Here is a 19043-nt window from a genome sequence, read left to right on the forward strand (position 1 = left end):
ATCTGACATAATTGAAAGCGTAGTCAGCTTGGCTCTCCCTACCACTTACGCCCCCCAAACATACATTCAAGCTTAAGCCCATCTTACGGGCTACATATCAGCCACCACGGATCCCAGAAGAAGAACCATCATGTCTCGCTCCGTGTCATCCTCACGGGGCTCTGAGTCTCCAATGGAGCCTGAACGCGCTCATAGGGCTTGTGAAAAATGTACTCGCACTAAAAAGAAATGTGACAAAGCATTGCCTGCTTGTTCTCGCTGTACGAGGTGCGCAAATTTCCCTTCCTGTTAACCCCGAGTCTTTTTTCCTGTTTCCTTGATCAGAACTGACTTTCCAGGCTTGCAACTACATGCTCCTACGATTTTATCTACACGGCCCCAACTACCGCTGTTGTGGAACCAGGCTATCTTGCAGGATCTACCCCCAAGGAAGCTTACGGACAGGGTATATTCGATCCTACTTTCGATGTCTCCAGCCCTATGATCATGACCTTGCTGTCTTCACGCAATATTCATTGGCGTGAGGCCATTGAGCGCTACTTCGAAACCATGAACCCCTGGTTTTCTGTAGTTCACCCAGAACTTTTCGCTATTCGCACCGATAGTATCAGTTCCAGTTCTGGCTCCGGTGCGGATCAAGGCCCTCGCGATCCTGCTGTCGCTCTTCTGATTGTCTGTATGCAACTCGTCTCTCAGTACGACGACGAGGCTGCTGCTGCAAGCACCAACGTCAATGAGGGCAAGGATATGATCGAAATGCCTGCCTACAGGGCTGCCAAGCGCGCTCTGAGTGTCCTTCGCGGCCTTTCTGCTCCTAGCATCGAGCTTGTACAGTGCTCCATCCTACTTGCCCTTTTTGAGTTCGGACATGGTGATGTCATGCGCGCCTATGTCAGTATTGGGGATGCCAATACAATGGCTGTCGTTCTGCATATTGGCCCTGGAAAGTATGTTGAGGCCGAACGGGAGGCTAATATACCTTACGAAGAAGAAGAACGTCGCTGCGTCTACTGGAGCCTCTTTGTGTTGGATCGTCTGATTCATGTTGACTGTTCTCTTATCCACATGCCACTTCAGGTCCCCTCCCCAGATGCAGATGACTTGTTACCGACAAGTAACTTAATCTGGCATGATCAGAATCAATCGCCTACACGTTCCGTCCAGCGACATCCTGCAAGTATTGCACCGTCGGTACCTCTTGGACCGTTCCAGAGAAACTGCCAATGTGCAATGCTTTACACAAGAGCCTACTCTCCTAAACCAAAGGGGAATCCAAATGCTCTGTTAGAAGAGTATGTCGAGCTCGACATTGCAACGAGAGCTCTGGTAGAGGCCATGATCATGCAGACTTCTCGTTGGGGTGACTTTTATGAATGTTTCGCGACGTGCACATGGTAAGCTCAACTGATCAGTCAAAGTAGCAGAAATGCCTTGGTGCTCATCCCTGCACCAAACTAACAATCACATAGTCTCCTTCTTTTCCTCTATTGTCGCCAACTCCGCGCCGCCAATACTATAACATCCGTCGGGCCCTTCTCTCCAACTGCCGGCGACATCGCGCCCAAGGCCATCGCCGGTCTCAATTTCACCATTCGCATTATTGCCGACACCACCACTGACCTTAACGACCAGCTTGCCCATCGACCTCACCTCCTTGCTCCATGTTCACCTGTTACACCTTACTCGGCTTACCACTGCCTCATGGTGTTAAGTCACTTGGAGCATTTGATCCCCGAAGCTGACACACGATTTCACAACATCTTTGCGTCACTGCACTTTTTTGCTAAGAGATGGGGAGTTGCCGGTAAGTTTTTGGGCTGCTGGCAAAACACACTGTCAAGAACCGAGCCATGGGGCATAAGGCAGTATAACGCATCAAGTTCTGACTCTGTACAGGACAACTTGTTAACAAGGTTGAACTGTTTCTAGCGGACTCTGATGAGACGCAATGGTGCTTTATGGATGACTGAAGAAGATGGATCAGCCCTGTCTACCCGCGTTCTGCGACGAGCAAGGTTCGCACATATACATTGCGCCTCACGGAAGGAACACTCACGGGTGGTGGATTCATTGAGAAAGAATTAAGAAGATATTTGACAATTTCTATACATTTCCAAGCAATTGTTGCATAGTTCTAACCAAGTGTTGTTGGTTATACTAGGTTTGTAGCGAGGTCGATTGTTTCTATCTGTTTGTTGTCGAGCTTGTACGCGTATATGTATGAAAAGATATATGCCATCGCTATTTTTATACATATGATCAAATTTGCGACCGGCAATGCGGAAACATAACGCCTCAGTATCAATGCTTGTTCTTAACATACGCTCAACACCTAGCACCTAATGCGGTAGATTATGAAGTAAAAATAAAATCAAAAATCAAAACAAAACAAAAAAGAAACCATCCATATCGAGGTACGATTTTCAAGCCATACATCTCGACAGAGTAAAGTTAGCCCAGGAATATCACGGGGAGTTTCCAACAACAAGGATCAGCAGCATGCCATTCAGGATACAAGAAGCGATGAAGGTAGTCCATACTGCCATAAGGTGTGGTAGAGATAGTTGGTCGTGCCGGTATAGCGTCATACCAAGGGCACTACACGATGTAAACAAGCTTGCGACAACACCAATAGTGACACCGGCATCAACCTCGGCACGGAGCTTGTGCCGGCCGGTGGATATGAGGGTGCCGGCGACAAGTAGGAGCAGGAATGACACGGCGAAGGAGCTGACAGTACCCCAAAACAGCGTCTTTTCACGATATAAGTGCGCCTGTTGTTGGCTGAGACTGGGGAGAGCGTAATGGGTTGCGTATCCGCTTGTGGGGAAGCCGTCTGAACTGGCGTATCCCGCTTCCTCATCAGACTCACTGCTATTGAAAATTGTGCTGGAATATTGGTAAGGCGAATGGTTCGCACCGAGGAGACTCTGCCGTTCTCCACGGTTATTATGCTTAAACCATCCCTTTGCTTTATTCAGAGGCGTTGCGAAGATTCCCTGCAGATAGTCAAACCCGGGGAAGTTGGTGCTTTCTTCAGGGTTGATGTAAATAGCATATGCGCCGTCATCGTCTGCGCACTCGCTTCCATTGTCGTATTCATTCCAGTATTTGACCGGTTCCTCTATATGTGCCGGGGGCAAAAATTCGAAGGTAGGTTGAGAACGGTTGGCACAGTGACGGTGCGCAGAATTGATAGAACCTGAGAGGGATTGACGACGATAGGAGTGAGCCGCTGATTCTGGTGAGCTAGGTTCACTCAACACGGGGGCAGCGGCGTTGAGAGTGCATGTGATGTCGTCATATCGCTGTTGGAGAGAGGAGAAGTCGCGACGAGTAAAGCTTTTAGGATCGGAGAGAATGTTTTCGTACAAACGAGTGCCGAGGGTTGTAGAGCCAGTCCATTTCTGCAGATGAAAAAAGTCGAGAAATCAGTATATGCTTTGCAGAACTGCTTGTACCTTGCAGCAAGACGAACGCACCTTGTACTTTTTAGTAATCTTTCGGAAGGCAACGGCCTGGGCGTTGACAAAGCGTTCGAGGGCTTGAATATCACTACCACAGCGAACAAGCTCACGTTCGTATTTCGTAAACCTCCTTTGGTGTTTGATTGCTGAATCATCGGCGAGCCCATCATGGTTCTTTGACGCCCACCGATTAATGTTCTTGGCAAGATACTCTGGTAGGCATGTTAGTTTAGGCATGCGATCGCGTGCCGCCCAAATCTGTGGCGCACAATTGCATGTGAGAAACATACCTAATCGGCGGGATATCTCGTCTGCTTTACTCGAGACGAATAGGTGTAGTCTCTCATGTTGACGACCAAGTTCCATATATAGGCCGTCTTCGAATCGAGTCAAAGATTCGTCTTTTTGACCTGGGATGGCCATAGCCGTTGCCTGATCGCGCGTTGTGTGCATCTTGATCTCATGTTTGATGGAGTTGTAGTCGAGGTTGTCTGGATTAGGAATGATCAGTCAATTTGATGCAATCGAACCAATGGGATGGAAAGTTCAACATACGAAGATTCCATTCTGGGACGGATTCCCGTTCTAGATGCTCCCCGAACTTCATAATTGATCGCGACAATTGACTGCGAAAAGAAAGGAATTGGGATAGCTTTGTTAAGGTTGTCGCGACTGGCAGGGAGAGTTGAAGTCGAATCGAATAGACAGGTAGGAGAAGCGAGCGGTAGACGCTGCGCAAGGCCGAACTGAGATTTCTGATGGCGGATAGTAGGACTTTGTATTTTTATAGGTAACTAAAAGATTGAAACAGCTGTAAGTTAAATGCGCAAGCCAAGACAATTATGATAATGAATTCCTTAGGTTCGAAATAGAGTAGTTCGGCAGTTTTTCGAGAATGACAGGGGAGAGAGAATGTAAGGAACGGAGGCGTCTGTCAGAGAGTTCGAGGTGGGAATGACGTACCCGAGATATGAGGCACGGATTGTTTGGCTTGAGACACAGCCCGCTTCGAGGTCCAGATCCAATTACCTACTAACCTAGGTAGAGAAATAAGGCCTATTGCGTAGGACGGGCAATGGGGTCATCAAGGCCCAAATGGCAATTGTCTGGGGCTATCGTCGGTGGCCCAAGCAGGGGACCAGGTTGTTTTAGCAGCTGGATGTGGAGACTTGAATTGACCTGAACCGTTTCTGCGGGCGTTGGCGCTGCGACGGTTGCGAGCTTAAAAGTCGAGTTGCAAATGTAACCTGCAATAAACACGCCTCGAGACTTGTCTGAGATGGACTGAGACCAAAACTCGGAAGCAATTCGATCTGAGGCCCGAGTTATATCGGACTTGTTCGTTATCAACACGAGTGCCTCCTGACCCGGTCAAGTTGCGAACTCAATTCTCCGGCGAGATAAGAGTTTTTAACTTGCCAGTAGTGTAGCAAACACACAAACACACACTCTCTCTCTGAATGAGCGGCAGATGAGTCAATCAAAGGCAAATGCCCTGTGAAGCAGCTGTGTTTGCTGGTAGTAGTATTATCTCAGACAAGTACACGACTTCTGAAGATGATGAAAACAGTATACAGATAAAGAGAGACTTGAAATTCCAGATTGCCCGCCTGATAAGGAAAACAATTTGAGTTGAAGACGGATGTTTTTTTCCCTGTTTTTGTCTTTTGTCCTTCTCAAATGAGAGTAATGAGTAAGCGGACAAGGGAAAGCGAAGAGAATCCGACGAAAAACCTGAGCGATGCGTGGGAAAGTTTTCAAGTTTATATCCATCTGCAGTTAGTTATCGTTCAGCCATTCGGTCATACATCCTTGTTCGACCTGTTACCACTCTTGTCAAGTCCATCCACTCAGCGCGTGCTTTGCATGCATCGGTAACGCCCACCCGGACAAGATCCTAGACTTGGCGTGGCCCATCCATCCATTCTAGTGTAACGCAGACAACCTAATTTGCTAACCTACTGTAGCTAGTAAGCAAATAGGTACATATGCACTGCAGCAGGAACTTTGCTGGTCAACCTGAAGGATGGGGGCGGTGGGTCTGCGGGTTCTGGAGACGGCGGAGGATCAAGGGTCTTCGTTTCGGTGTCTGTTCTGTCGTGCCAAAAGTACATAGACGAAACATGGCAATTATCTGGAACTTTTTCATCAGTGATTTGCAGGGAACGTATTGTACCTCGGCTGGGGATGTATGTCTCTCTGAGGAATAGTGAGGGGTAAAGAGCGCACCATAAGACGGAGCTTCTGGTGTCAACTTAAAAAACTATTCATACCCATCAAACAATACAGTACCGTTATCTAGGAGAATTATTCTCGTTAGCGGGCAAAGTGTAAAAGGTACCGTACAAACAGTGCCGTGTCGTATTGCATGTATGTCTCGGCTTCTGTCATGGGTGGGAAATGTGATATGTAGGTAGGTACTAAGGTACCTAGGTGGTAAGCAGTGGGCTTAAGTACATACCTACTAACTTGAAGGTAAGCTCCCTACAGATTTCATCGGAATGAACTTTTACTACTAAGGTATGGAACAATTAAACAAGCAGGCCTGGTTTACCAACTACCTGCCTACATACCTAGGTAGGTACCTATTGGACAATGCCACTCGAGCAAGCGGACCTTCTTTCTGTTTACTATTACCCACGGGTATTTGTAACCCCTCTCTAGAGGTATCCTCTCCGGTTGGACAAAATGGAGGCAGCTATGCCCCTTGTTACCGTTCATTACCTCCGCACCCGATCAACGAACATGCCTGATCGGATAGCTGCAAAGGGATTCTGTGTTACCACACCCCTAGACGATTCAGAAGAAACAATTGGAAGCTGAGCATATACTGAGTTTTACGCAATGCAATGCAATGCGTTGTGGTGTGTTCCGTTGGCACACAACGCCACGCAACTCGTCAGTACCAAGACAAGACACGACGATAGACCAGCAGTGCAAAGACGGTCAAAGCCGAGCTTAGTCAACGGCCAGTCATGGGTACATAGTTACTGCGTACCTAGGTAGTTGCGGCTAATCCAATGTATTATCAATGCTACGGTACTAGGTTTGTATCGTGAGCCATCTCCGATTCTCCGGTTATCACCTCGCATGGGCGTCGGTTACAGAATACTGGGACAGCGAACCATTGCATCTGGTCACGCGAGAGGTTTCTCCTATGAGAAACGGCCTCCGTCCCAACAACGATATCATCGTCACCTGCTTATGATTTTCGTGTGCAAGCTTTACTTCAGTTTCTGTGTCCTAGTCTAGTCTACTCGGTCTGGTCTGGACTGTCCGGACTGGATAGGATAACTACGAGTTTTTCGCAGGTACAAACAAACCCTTGTCTGTGTCATATGGGTTGTGGATTAATTTGATGTAGAAGCTCGAGTGGCGCTTTCCTATGACTCCCTCGTCCGGCTAAACTGAGTCTCGGCCATCATCGTACATATTCCCAAGTCTTTGTGATTTCATTGTGGGACGTTGACGGTGCATAAAACGGTCTAGGTGATTCTCAACTGTTCAGCCCTGGGAGGCTCAAGAGCATCCATATAGTACTCCGTCATCATGCTTCTCCAGGAATTTTAGCGCACCAATTCTCACCAGTCTCTATGCTTGCATCGACCATGTGCTGGTTTAACTGGTCCTGTCTTGTCGACAAGAAAGCTTGGCAGGGTCCACCCAATGAAAGGAAACCTTTCATCTAACCTACCGGGATTAACTGACAGGGACCTGGCATAAGGGAAAAGAGGAGATTGAAAGAAGCTACTGGCCCTTTTTTTTTTCTCAATGATCACTGTGAGAGCTCCAAATTTCCTCGTGCCTTAAAAAGCTTGGCTCTCTTGAGCCTCCATCTCCACTGTCAACACCAATAAAGCCATGGTCTCGGAAACAGATACGCGATTTGGCTCTTGTCTATTTTTGATATACTAACGAGTCCACAACAAACAAAGATAGGTTAGTTCTCTCTCGTTGTCTCTTGTCTCGGCAAACTTGTTCAGGATCCGCTTCTACGATTCTAGCTTGCACAAGTATATGTATACAATCCTGATCCAGATAAAAGTCTTGGAGTTCAGATATCGTTGCGGATCATGTTGTGTTTAACCGTTCAAATAGCTAGCAACGGATCCAACGGTTGATCCTCAGCCTTTACAGCTCAGCTAATATGCTCGGTCCCTGGACGATGTTGTTGAAAGAATCTTCAGATACGACGATGAATGTAATTGGTTGAGCGAGTTGTGGTAGCTAACAGCCCATACGTAAATCTTTAACACACTGCAAATCCAGACATACCGAATTGGGCTCTCGGTCTGGCGATTTGCATTTCCTTCCCCCCCGCTTATGCGGTAAACTATGGGGTGGCATAACCTCATCCCTCAACTTCTGTTCTTGTAGGCGATAAACTGCTGATGCTCGAGGTTGCTTGTGGGCATCCCCGTCTTGTCTCCATCCGTCATCTCGAGCAAACCCAGTTCTGTTACATGGCAGGCCCTCAAAGTTGCCCCTGCTGTATCCGTCTGTACGGAGTAGGCAACTCAGAACTTGCCTCTCGACAAAGGTCCCTTCTGATGGAATAAAACATCCTCCAGGGGTACCTGTGTTACCCACAACCCGTGCAGCCGCCGCCTTAGCTATATTATATGGACCCGTGCGTGGGCGATGCATGTGAACTTCCATTGCAGAAGTTACGAGAGAAATGTGTTTCGCAGTCCGTAAGTGGTAATAAGTCACGCCTGTCTTTGCCAGATCAACTCTTGACGCCCGTCGTTATCGGTTAGAACGGCATGCCCTGATCGGGTCTTTTATCCTATTTCCGCTCTTTCTGAAGTAATGTTCTATGCAAACAAATAAGTGGTCGCGTTCTAGACTAGGTATATTCCCAATTCCAGACAACTTGACTCAGCCTCCCAATCGCCAGCCCGATCCCTGACTCAAGGCCTCCATTACAAACTGACCAACAAACAATTAATCACATGAATTAGTTGTCGGGGCGTGAAGTTAATACTTATGGAGTCACTAACCTTTTCCCTTGCACCACGAAAGATCGATTTTTGATTGCACACTTGTCATGGTCACCGGTTGGTACATGTATTATTAGCCTACGTTCTTGCTTGAATGCAAGGAGCGAACGCACGGTACTTCTCAGACATGTAGGCCTGCAAACACAGCGTTCCCGCTATGCGACGTGGTATTGCATACATGTGCGTGCTTCAAGTCCCGGTCTGTCTCACACAAAGGGTAATATGTCAAGTGACCACATCGAGTCAGAAAGGGTCCGAATAAGAACCCCATATTGCTACCCAAAACCTAAAGTAACCTAACCAACAAGCTTATTACCCATCGGCCAACTCGACATATAAGCCAGACTATCACTGATATGAGGGCTTGTAGATCTTAAGGAAGCCCGAAGTTGGAACTCATGTATCATCAAACGACCAACAAGTGCTTTTGTCCTAGGAGGAGGTCCTGTCAAGTCCCTATAATACAATGATGCTATAATCTGCGTTCTCGATAGTGAATGTTGTCCTGAGGTTGTGGGTAACTACATGCTTAGGGATAACGTTAACATGGGTCTGACTCGCACCAATTGCTACAACAAACCATGTGAGTCTTTGTGCATCGGCAACTTCCAATTATAAACTGGAAACTCCTGGTCCAGTACTTTTAGCGACTTGGTAAAAACACAATGTGTAGTTTGCTTATGATAAGTAAATTCTGAGGCAATGATCTACGGCATTAACCAGTAGGATCAATTTACCTAACATCCGTTCTCGCGAACTATATCGTAAGAGATATACCGTTATTCGAAACAAAGTGCCGACGAGATCAACAGTCCCCAAAGATGCATGCACTGCGCCACAAGCTCACCGTATTCTTGATTGTTGGAATTGAGTCTTCTGTATAAGCATGTGAAATATTTTGTAGATGCAAGACTTACTAGATAGCTGATCGAGGACTATATGGACATGCAAAGGCTCTAGGGTAGCTTCACCCACGAGGACCTTTCTAGGTTCTTGTCACTAAAAAAAACACCTTGTCTTGTGAGTTCCAAACATTATCAACTCAACTAGATATTCTCAAATAAACTGGTATCCAACACGTCCATGTGTGGCTGGCCAAGGCAATAGAAACCGCCATCATCTTTTACTGACCTATGCACAATGATACAATAATGGTAATGATATGATTTGAGGTAAGCGAATCAATTGATGCAGTGAAGAATGTATGAAGATGTACATGGTGTGGTGTGTCCGCCACCCGTCCAATGCCCATGTACCTGTCTATAAAACGCCAAAACCCATGAGATGTCTTTACCCAAAGACATCCATCCATCATGATTCCCAGTCATAATCGCCAATGCGCTTCCATAACACATCAAGTCCAGACCTGCCAGACAGAATTCTAGCCCAATAACATTAACCCAAGGGCTTTCGCATTCAATTTCATCTTGACACAGGTGCCTCAAGGTTTGAAATCCAAAATGCTGCCAGCTTCCAAAACGCCCACCAGATCTCCCCTTTCTAATACAGCCACGACAGACTTACGATCACATATCAGGTCCTCATCATCCAACGACAACTGCATATTGTTCAGAATGCTTTGTGCTTGACGAATCGTGGTGTCTGAAGAGAGTGATACCATGTTGCTCGTAGACACAAGAGAGTTTGGGATGTCTTTCAGGCTTTTGTTCAAATCATGTCTCCCAATTCCACGTATCGTGCTGGGCGAGGCAACATAATCCTGCACCCTGACCCAGCCTGTCGAGGAGTCGAGACCTGCACGCAACAAATCGAAGCCCAAACTAGATTCCACTGTCTCTACTGCTGCTGGAATATCGCACCAACTGACGGCAATCTCCCTGATGGTCTGAGGTTGTCGAGCTGCAGCGCCAATAGCACCGCCGGGATGGTTCTTTGCAAAAAGAGATGCAATATTTGCGTTCATCTCCTTTGCAGCCGTGATTGCAACTGCATCGCCAATGGCCAGCGCCACAGTTGTCGATGTGGTAGGAGCGGACACACCAAACGAAGTCTTTTCAGGCTCTGGAATTGGCGCAGGAAGCAATATTGTGTTAGGCCGGAACTTGAAGAATTCGCAGGTGTCAGGCGTTGTGTGTGATGTGAGAAGTATAGTTGGCAGAGACTCATCAAGATGAGGTAGCATGAGAAGAAGCTCCTGAGTCTTACCGGAATATGTAATGAACATGAGCGTGTCGTTGGACCCAACAATACCTAGATCACCGTGCAAGGCTTCCGTGGGATGAAGGAAAACGGCGTGAATAGCAAGACTCTTGAAAGTGGCCACAAGCTTCTGTCCGATGTGTCCGGATTTGCCGACACCAATGACAACAACTTTTCCATTTGTTGACTGCTGTCGTGTGATAGCCTGTACTGTCTGACTGAAGCCATCGCGGGCTACATGATCTGTTTCATAAAGCCGTGAAAGGTTCCTTAAAGCTACTGCTTCTGTGTTGAGCACGTGAAGCCCATCTTGAAGACGTTGGTCCTTGGTCTGAAACTCCCCTCGAAGCTCTCGGTCCAAAGCCAATGGGTCAATGGGTTCACAGAAAGCATTCCCCGGCGGTGACGAAGATGGAGTAGGAGGAGAGGGAGGGGGCATAGCAGGGCATGAAGAAGCCCCAAGCACCACAACTGCACTTGTCTGAACAGGCCCGTGGCCAGGTTGCGGTAAGTTTGTCATGATACCGAAACTTGAAAGTGAGTTGATTGGGTAACCTGAAAGCATAAATAGCGTTTGGGAATAAACCGACTGGCCTTTCGTCGTGATGACTGAGTGCCTCTCTGACTGTATAGGCCTCCGTGATAGGATTATGTAGTTGATACGATTCAATATTTCCGTTGCGAATTAGAAACCCACAAAACCCTTATCTTCAACGGGAGTGGTTGGGTAACAAAGCTTGATCGCGACCAAAAGATCACAACCTGGCGGTGGTCTGAGGATTGAAGCCAACAGTATAGAAAGACAAGAGAGAAGAAAAGGTATAATGTTGGTCAAGTAAAATCGAGACGGCGGATTGCGTCTTTAAGAAATTGCTCGATCCCTGGCCAGAGTCATGGATAGCTTACGTTTATGAAAGCGAGATCTGGGGAGGGAAGGGAGCCTGTCCCTGTCCAATTGGCCGTGATTTCGATTGCGAAAGCCTTTAGCAACCCGATCCAGACATAGTCCCTCAGATGAGTGGATGCGACAGGAGTCCGGCTCTATCCGGAGGGCCAAACCATCACTATCACGGTTCTTAATAGACTTCAGATCGAGCAAGAAACAGGAGATGGGACAGTGCCATCTCCGAAACTTGGGCGTCTGCCCTGGAAAGGCTTCTGTCTATTGACGAATCCTGCATCATAGATTCTCAACACCATTCAGAGAGAAGAAGGGTCCTTGTTAGCTGCTCGATCCGGACTGTCTTGTTCGGATCGTTCCTCGGTGGGGCGGGGTTGCAAGACCCTGGCAGGGTAGTAAACAAAAAGTCTATGATTCTATGAAGAAAAGCCATCGACGAACCAGAGCTCGGTTCGGAACCACTTTGGAAGGAATGGCGCAAGCGGTGCGATTAGATGCCGAGCTGAGTAAAGCTGTTTACCGCAATTACTTGGCTTCCAGCCTTCCATGGCGCCGCACATTTAAAGATGATGCCTCGATCGAAGTCGCGCAAATCGAAAATCAGAAACCAAAACTGCCAAACGATGAGCACATCTAGATTGTGGCTTGACGAGGCCATTGTATGAGGATCTCCATGATGAGCAATGCATGGAACCTGGAGCCCCAGAAAGATAAAGACAAGCTCAAGAGGAAGATTAATGGATTAGTCTATTAGCTTGCACGTGCTGCAAGTTTTTGGCGCGTTTACCTGCCGGGTTGATCTTTACTGCTCTTGCCATTTGGTAGTAGAATGCTTATCATCTTATCAATCAGACAATTGCAGCGATAGTAGGTAGGTAGTCTACATACGGGCAAGAGCCAATAGTCTGTTGGTACGTACCAACACCATAACAAAGTCTTGCCGACTTTAAGCTGACTTTTTAATCAACAACAATTGCTCTAGGTTAGAACTGATCGTTCATATCCTCATTATTACCCCCGCAAACATGTCACGCAATTTCCCCATACGTGCATTGAATAGTCCGCGGCCCCCATGTTTCTGCAGCGTCACCTCATGCGGATAATCGCGTTATGTGAGACCTCGATCCTGCTGAGTACGTGCTATCTTGCAGCAAACATCCGCTTCTGCCACCAATCAATGTGCGGTTGGGGCCTGTTCTCCATCGGATACAACTGCACTGCACACTCCAACCGATATCCCGCCTCGGTGCACGTGGAACAAAGACACGTTATACAGCACCCAGGCAGGTAGGCAGAAGTGTCACAGCTTCTGACAGCCGACCAAATCGCAAACAATAGGTTTCTCGAATAGCTGAATGGGGAGCTGGCCACTAAGCGCCATATTCGCGAAGATCTCTCTTGGCACCGGGAAGCAACAGTATCATGAATTACAGTACGATTGGTTACGCGCGTCCGACTATGATTAAGAGAGAATCTGATGTGATCGTCAGTTGCATCTGGCCGGGGTCTGTGGCGGATTCAGAGTTAGGTTTCAGATAAGTTTGAAACGTGGGTTCGCTGTCCAGACCTCCATCAGGAAAACATGGCGCATATCTATCTTGGCGCAAGGGATGGCGACAAGGGGAGTTCTGTAATTGATTACTCTCAGCCTTCGCTCAACGGCTACTCAAACTATCGCGCCTACCAGCTGAACTTGCGCTGAAGGATGCTGCAAGCCACAGGGGCAGAAAAATTATGTCCCTTTTTTCTGCAAGCCATCAACGGCTGCAAAGGCGAAATAGGAAAAGAAACCCCACTCAGTCAAGGTCTGGTACGCCTGGCATGATCTAAAGCGCATCTAGAGAAGCGCTATATGGCACTATTGATGGTTACCGGTGATAAACGAAACAATCTCAGCAGAAACTATTGATACCGGGCTAGATCCAGGGATTATTTTTTTTTACTTCTTTTACTATTTGTTTTTCATACTCGAGCTATTTGATAACATACCCACATGTCCGTATTGGACATTGGAAAAAGGGGCCAACTTTGAGATGTTCGTTCCGGGACATTCGGAAACTGTGATCCCCAGCCACAGGTTTGACTATTGGCATTGGGGCGACGCCTAGGCACCATGAGCAATCTGCTGCTTGGTGTACGCTGGGAGCAAAGCTTTGAAAACGGCAAACTGGTGCATCGCGTTGATTGCACAAGCTTTGCAGACATTCCAACGGTCATCGGCAATGGATTGCGGCACTACATTGAAGTCAAACCCTCTGAAATTACGGGCGTTTACTCGTATTTAGAGCATCCCTCGCGAGACGATTACATTCCAAGGCGGCTGAGACCCGTCATGGTGGCAGTGTATACAGTAAAATGCTGCGGTACCACCCCTGAATCGCATGTAGACGATTGCCCACTCAGAGTCAAGACAGGGTTAGCGGCTCCCGGGACGCCGCGTCAAGCCTGAGCTTGACTAGTGATCAGAGACTAGGGAGAGCCCTTGCTTAACCCAGGTTTGTGCTTCACTTACGAAAGCGACTTGAAGTTCTCAGGCAAACAGACATCAGGCAAATAGAATAAACAGATACGGGACGAAGGAGTGGTTAGGATAAGCTGATGTGGAGACGATAGTAGGCTATCTGTCGACACGTTACCCATTATCCTGTCCATGAACGGACAAGACTTTTGAGTAGCTGCACAAAACGTGATCCCAGTTTTGTAGAATTCCATTTCTTGGGTTGTCGTCACATTATCTTGATCCCTGTCCTTCATTCTTTCTTACAGGCCGCTGCAACTTATAGCCTCTCTCAGCACCACTCTCATTTTTCGTTTCCCTTTTTCGTTTCTTTACACTCCATCCTTCCTTACATGTATTTTGTTCCAGTTTTGTTTTCACCAGCAGCGTTTGACAATGGGTATTCATTTAAGCTCCTCCTGGAGAACCCCTAGAGGCTGGAGGTTGATCACTGTCACACTCGTTGTCCTGACCTTGCTGCTTGTTATACCCCTCCATCGACTCAGCGACGATTCCCCGGGCGTCTACGGCCATCTGACAAAATATCTCAGCCATGAGGGTGCCGCCTACGATGTCGAAGAAGGCTTCGTCGCCAACCTCAACGAAACGACCAACGAGCAAATATTAAATGATGAAGAGCCCGCCCGAGAGATCTCTTATGATACAGACTCGCCCCAATACACTGGCGAGGAGGACAAGGAACCCCCCAAGAACGTCGAGACGCCTGCTGTAGCCCAACAGCCAGAAGACGATGCAAGGCTGAAAGGTGGCGATGATGGATCAGTGCTTGAAGTCGATCGCAGTACCGAGAGCGAACTTCCCCCTAGCATACAAATCCACAGCACACCAATCTACAGCGAGGCACCTGAAGAGACCAACAAACCCGAGAGCATCGAGATCAAGCCGCAGGGCGATAAATCCAGCGAGCACAAGGGAAACAGCGATAAGCCCCAACAAGTCGAGAACAAATCTCACGATAACGATGATAAGCGGCCTGGCGAGATTAAGGTTCCTGACCTGGCGCAGAAACATGAGTACCAGGAAAACGAAGACGGCAATGGCGCAACGGCAACTGAAGCTTCTGAAGTAGTGAGCTCCACGACCAGTGTCGCAGGAGAGTTTACTCCTTCACAAACGGCAGAATTGGATGTTCCTTCGGGCCCTCTGTCCAATTGGACCGGTGTCTGCGAAGGATTCCCTAATACGGATGGCATCATGCTTGTCATGAAAACGGGTGCTACTGAAGCTTTCACCAAGCTCCCGGCCCATCTCCTGACGAGTCTGCAATGTCTGGACGACTACCTCCTATTTTCTGACTTGGTAAGTAAATTATTTTTGGCCTTCCAAGTGACGCAAGGGGGGATCCTTTGCGCCACTTATGGAATTTTATATCAAGCCACAGTTCCATGAGCGATACGAGCTAACCATTTCGGACAGGACCAACAAATTGATAAGTACCAAATCTACGATGTCCTCAAGGATGTCAAGGACGATATCAGGAAAGGCCGAAAAGAGTTTGATCTTTACAAGGCACAGGTTGACTGTCCAATCCCCCAGCAGTACTGCACCGCCGACATGACCGGCAAGGATGGCTGGAATCTTGATAAGTACAAATTCCTCCATATGGTCGAGAAAGCCTGGGAGATGCGCCCTAATAAGGAGTGGTATGTGTTCGCCGAGGCCGATACCTACGTCTTCTGGCCGAACTTGGTGTGGTACCTTCGCAACAAGGTCAATGGCACAGAGACTCCGTACGTCGGAAGTGTCGCGATGCTGAAAGGCAAGCCCTTTGCTCATGGAGGCAGTGGCTATGTTATTCATGGTGACACCATGAGGAAGATGGCCCAGATCCCTGACCTGGCACACAAGTACGACATGATGGCCACGCACGAATGTTGTGGTGATTACCTCATGTCCCTTGCTGTGATGGAAACAGGCAAAAAGGTCAAACAGGCGCATCCGATGTTCAATGGAGAGAAGCCAGTCACTTTGCCCTTTGGTAACAACCATTGGTGCGAGCCGCTCCTGACTATGCACCACATGGACCCCGAGGAGGTCAGCAATGCTTGGCACTTTGAGAAGACTCGACAGAAGAAGGTACGTTTTGTGACTATTTTTGAAAATGAAAACAGTAATTGACATCAAACGACAGGGCCCTGTTCAGATCCGGGAAATGTACCATCAGTTCTGGGCCCCCAGGCTGGAATCGGAACACGATGAATGGGACAACTTATCCGACGATGTCTGTTATATCGGTTTCGGCGCCGACGCCCAAGCCAAGGCCTCGGATCATCAAAGGAACCGACAAAGAAAGGAGGGCGACAAGAATGCCGTAGAGCAGCAGGCGCACCGTTCCAAAGAGCATTGTGCCAAGGTTTGTGAAAGCGATGGCCTCGGCATTTCCGAAAATGATTACTACGGCCTCAAGGACGACAATGAGCGCAACAAAATGATTAAGACCCGTTACAACCAAAAGAGGGGTGACAAGAACTGGAATGGCAGCCGCCGTTGCTTCCAATGGCGCTACCACAACAACGTTTGCTGCGTTGCCAAGAGTTTCAAGAGAGGAAAGCCTCGCAGGGAACCAAAGCCAGAGGAGAAATGGACGAGCGGCTGGTTTGTCCAGGGCATCAACGACTGGATTGATGCCAAGGGAGACTGCACACCCAACTGGAAGGACCCCAGGTAAAACATCCGAGTACCACGACGGGCATTTTCGTTTATATTTCTTTTCCACTGCCAAAGGGGGCAGAGTATGGCTATGAGTGGTGTTTGTCATTATTATCTTATGGGGCGGCGTTTACGGATTGGGGTAATTTCGATAAAGGGACACACATCTTGGACGCAGATGGGTATTTGCTTGTTTTGTTTCTCGGTCAATTTCTGTGTCGGCGCAACTTTGCATGTTCGGTCTGTTGGTTAGAGTAGAGTGGATTGGAGAGAATTACCACTCGCTTCTCTATTGTTAGACGAAGGGTTTAGAACGGGTAGTCGACGATTTTACACCATACACGACGGAATGGGTAGACTCTTCTATGACGACTTAGAGACACATGATAATAAAAGCTCTATACAAGAAAGATTTTGTTTGTTACTATAATAGTATCCGATATGCCAGCGGTGGTGTATACCGATAAGAGCCATGACGTCTATTCCATCTCCTGATGCGCTTGGAATTTAAGCCATGTTTTTAGATCTATCTCCATCTTCAAATTGCATCATAAGTCGATATATTGTTTACCCGACTATCATGGACGCTCTGTACCGAGGCCTCACTCCATTTGTGCTTTTAATTCTTGAGTAATGGCATTGTATCTTTAATAGGAAAGGTGTTTAAATTGCGTCATGCCATGATATGAGGATGATCAACTACACCTGCTGTTTTGAGTCTTCCCATCGTTGTGCTGTTGAGCGATTTGGCAAAAGATGACATTTATCATATATATGCTTACAAAGTTTGAATAAAAATAAATTGCATGTACATGCTAATAACCGAATGTTCCTCATATGATATCGCAACAGTAAACAAGTTACAAAAAACCCCAGTGTTTTGTCGGCTCTCTTGCCGTCGTCGTTGCTTTCATGTCGTCATACCCTTTCTGGGTTGGTTTCGTTCTATCGTTCCATTTGTCACGTCTTGATTTGTCTTGGTCTAGAATGTTTATTGGCCCTTCTTTCCTCCATGGCGTCCACATCTGTGCGGGTTCTTGGGCGACTTCATGTAGCAGTACGGCTTTGTGTCCTCTCCAGCGGGTTTTCCGAAGGTCTCTTTGATGGAACAGTACTCGGAGCCCTCAGGCATCCAGTCTTTGAGATGACGGTGCAGCTCGCATCGCGAGATTCCGCACTTTCTGCAGTAAACCTGCCCCTTGACACGCAGCTGCTCAATGGTGCCTTCTTTCTCGGGAACTCTCTCTTGTCGGTGAACAAGAGGACCAGCTCCTCGCCAAGCCCATTCCATGTCGTTTGGTCCCGAGTACCGACTGGAAAGGGGTACAGTGCCGTGCAGTCGTCGGTGAATCTCGTAAAAGTTGGAGTTGGTGAGCCCGAAACAAACGCTGTCAATGGGGTCGAGGTGATCAAAGATGGTGTAGTGAAGCTCAGAAGGAAGGTCCAGTAGGGTATGATCCTTGGGAGGCTGTGGTTGAGTTTGTGGGATTGGCTCATAGTCCATCACGGAGTATGAACGGCGAGGGGGAGGCAACTTGGGTCGGTGGGCAATCTGGATTTTCTGGTTCTCAACTGGAGCCTCGGGGAATACAGGCTCTTGACGTTCGGTGGGAGAAGGAGAGTCGTTCTCAGGGATAGGAGCTTGTCGGTCAACGTGGGCTGCACCAGAGTGTGATGCAGCGACATGATCGCCCTGGTAGTCGGTCATTGACCAGCCTCGCCTGGGTGCCTTCATCATTCCTCTCTTCTTGTTGAGTTCCTGCATCCGCTTGGCGTGTTCCTCTCGGGTCATTGATGTTGATGAGTCAGTCCTACCAAAGCTAGGACGCTTCATGAGAGGACCATCGGTGGCCTCGTAGGTTGGTGTCCCGGCGGGAGAGAATGTGGGATCAGCTAGTACTTGAACCATTGTTGCTTGATTGTTTGATGTCAAGTGTATAGTGTGTATGGTTGCTGAGTGACTGCAGTCGAAGACGGACAAGTCTAGTCACAGTTGCTGTGATATAATATAATGTGATGTAATGTAATGTGGGTTGAGAATACGGTGAAATGGAGGGGAGTGGTCCACCTCTTGATGCGTGTGATGATGTTATGTATATCGGAGTCGGCTGTATGAGTATTGATGAGGTAGAAGCCTCACTAGCAAGTTCATGAGCAGATGAAGAGATATAAATTCAATTGTTGATATGAAAATTCAATACAGGGCAGGGGCTGGTTTTGTAAAGTGGCGACGCGATTCGGTTATAAAGACAACTGACGACGATTGAATTGTCCAGGTTAGGAGCGCCGGTCGGAAACCGATGGTCGGTCGACGCCGTTTAGTTTTTGGTGGGTGGTGTGATGGG

The 19043-nt window shown here is 47.8% G+C and overlaps 5 protein-coding genes across 5 annotated transcripts; 2 read left to right on the top strand and 3 right to left on the bottom strand.

Annotated features, from left to right (window-relative positions):
• Nucleotides 1–172: 172 nt before the first annotated feature.
• FPOAC1_003022 (uncharacterized protein) lies at nt 173–1970 on the top strand (the record flags this gene model as incomplete). The annotated part of the gene is made up of 4 exons (XM_044847594.1): nt 173–267; nt 339–1394; nt 1470–1804; nt 1897–1970. 4 exons carry the CDS (start codon nt 173–175, stop codon nt 1968–1970), a joined length of 1560 nt encoding a protein of 519 aa, XP_044713510.1.
• A 495-nt stretch (nt 1971–2465) lies between these two features.
• FPOAC1_003023 (uncharacterized protein) lies at nt 2466–4074 on the bottom strand (the record flags this gene model as incomplete). The annotated part of the gene is made up of 4 exons (XM_044847595.1): nt 2466–3407; nt 3483–3679; nt 3758–3958; nt 4023–4074. The coding sequence occupies 4 exons, from the start codon at nt 4072–4074 to the stop codon at nt 2466–2468; spliced, it is 1392 nt and encodes a 463-aa protein (XP_044713511.1).
• Nucleotides 4075–9911: 5837 nt separating this feature from the next.
• FPOAC1_003024 (uncharacterized protein) lies at nt 9912–11150 on the bottom strand (the record flags this gene model as incomplete). Its single annotated transcript, XM_044847596.1, has 1 exon — nt 9912–11150. The coding sequence occupies one exon, from the start codon at nt 11148–11150 to the stop codon at nt 9912–9914; it is 1239 nt and encodes a 412-aa protein (XP_044713512.1).
• Nucleotides 11151–14424: 3274 nt separating this feature from the next.
• On the top strand, nt 14425–16717 carry FPOAC1_003025 (uncharacterized protein; the record flags this gene model as incomplete). Its single annotated transcript, XM_044847597.1, has 3 exons — nt 14425–15348; nt 15466–16125; nt 16181–16717. 3 exons carry the CDS (start codon nt 14425–14427, stop codon nt 16715–16717), a joined length of 2121 nt encoding a protein of 706 aa, XP_044713513.1.
• Nucleotides 16718–17689: 972 nt separating this feature from the next.
• Nucleotides 17690–18607, bottom strand: FPOAC1_003026 (uncharacterized protein; the record flags this gene model as incomplete). The annotated part of the gene is made up of 1 exon (XM_044847598.1): nt 17690–18607. The coding sequence occupies one exon, from the start codon at nt 18605–18607 to the stop codon at nt 17690–17692; it is 918 nt and encodes a 305-aa protein (XP_044713514.1).
• Nucleotides 18608–19043: the final 436 nt, after the last annotated feature.

Source organism: Fusarium poae, chromosome 1, assembly GCF_019609905.1.
Source record: "Fusarium poae strain DAOMC 252244 chromosome 1, whole genome shotgun sequence".
In the NCBI taxonomy this organism is placed as follows: domain Eukaryota; kingdom Fungi; phylum Ascomycota; class Sordariomycetes; order Hypocreales; family Nectriaceae; genus Fusarium; species Fusarium poae.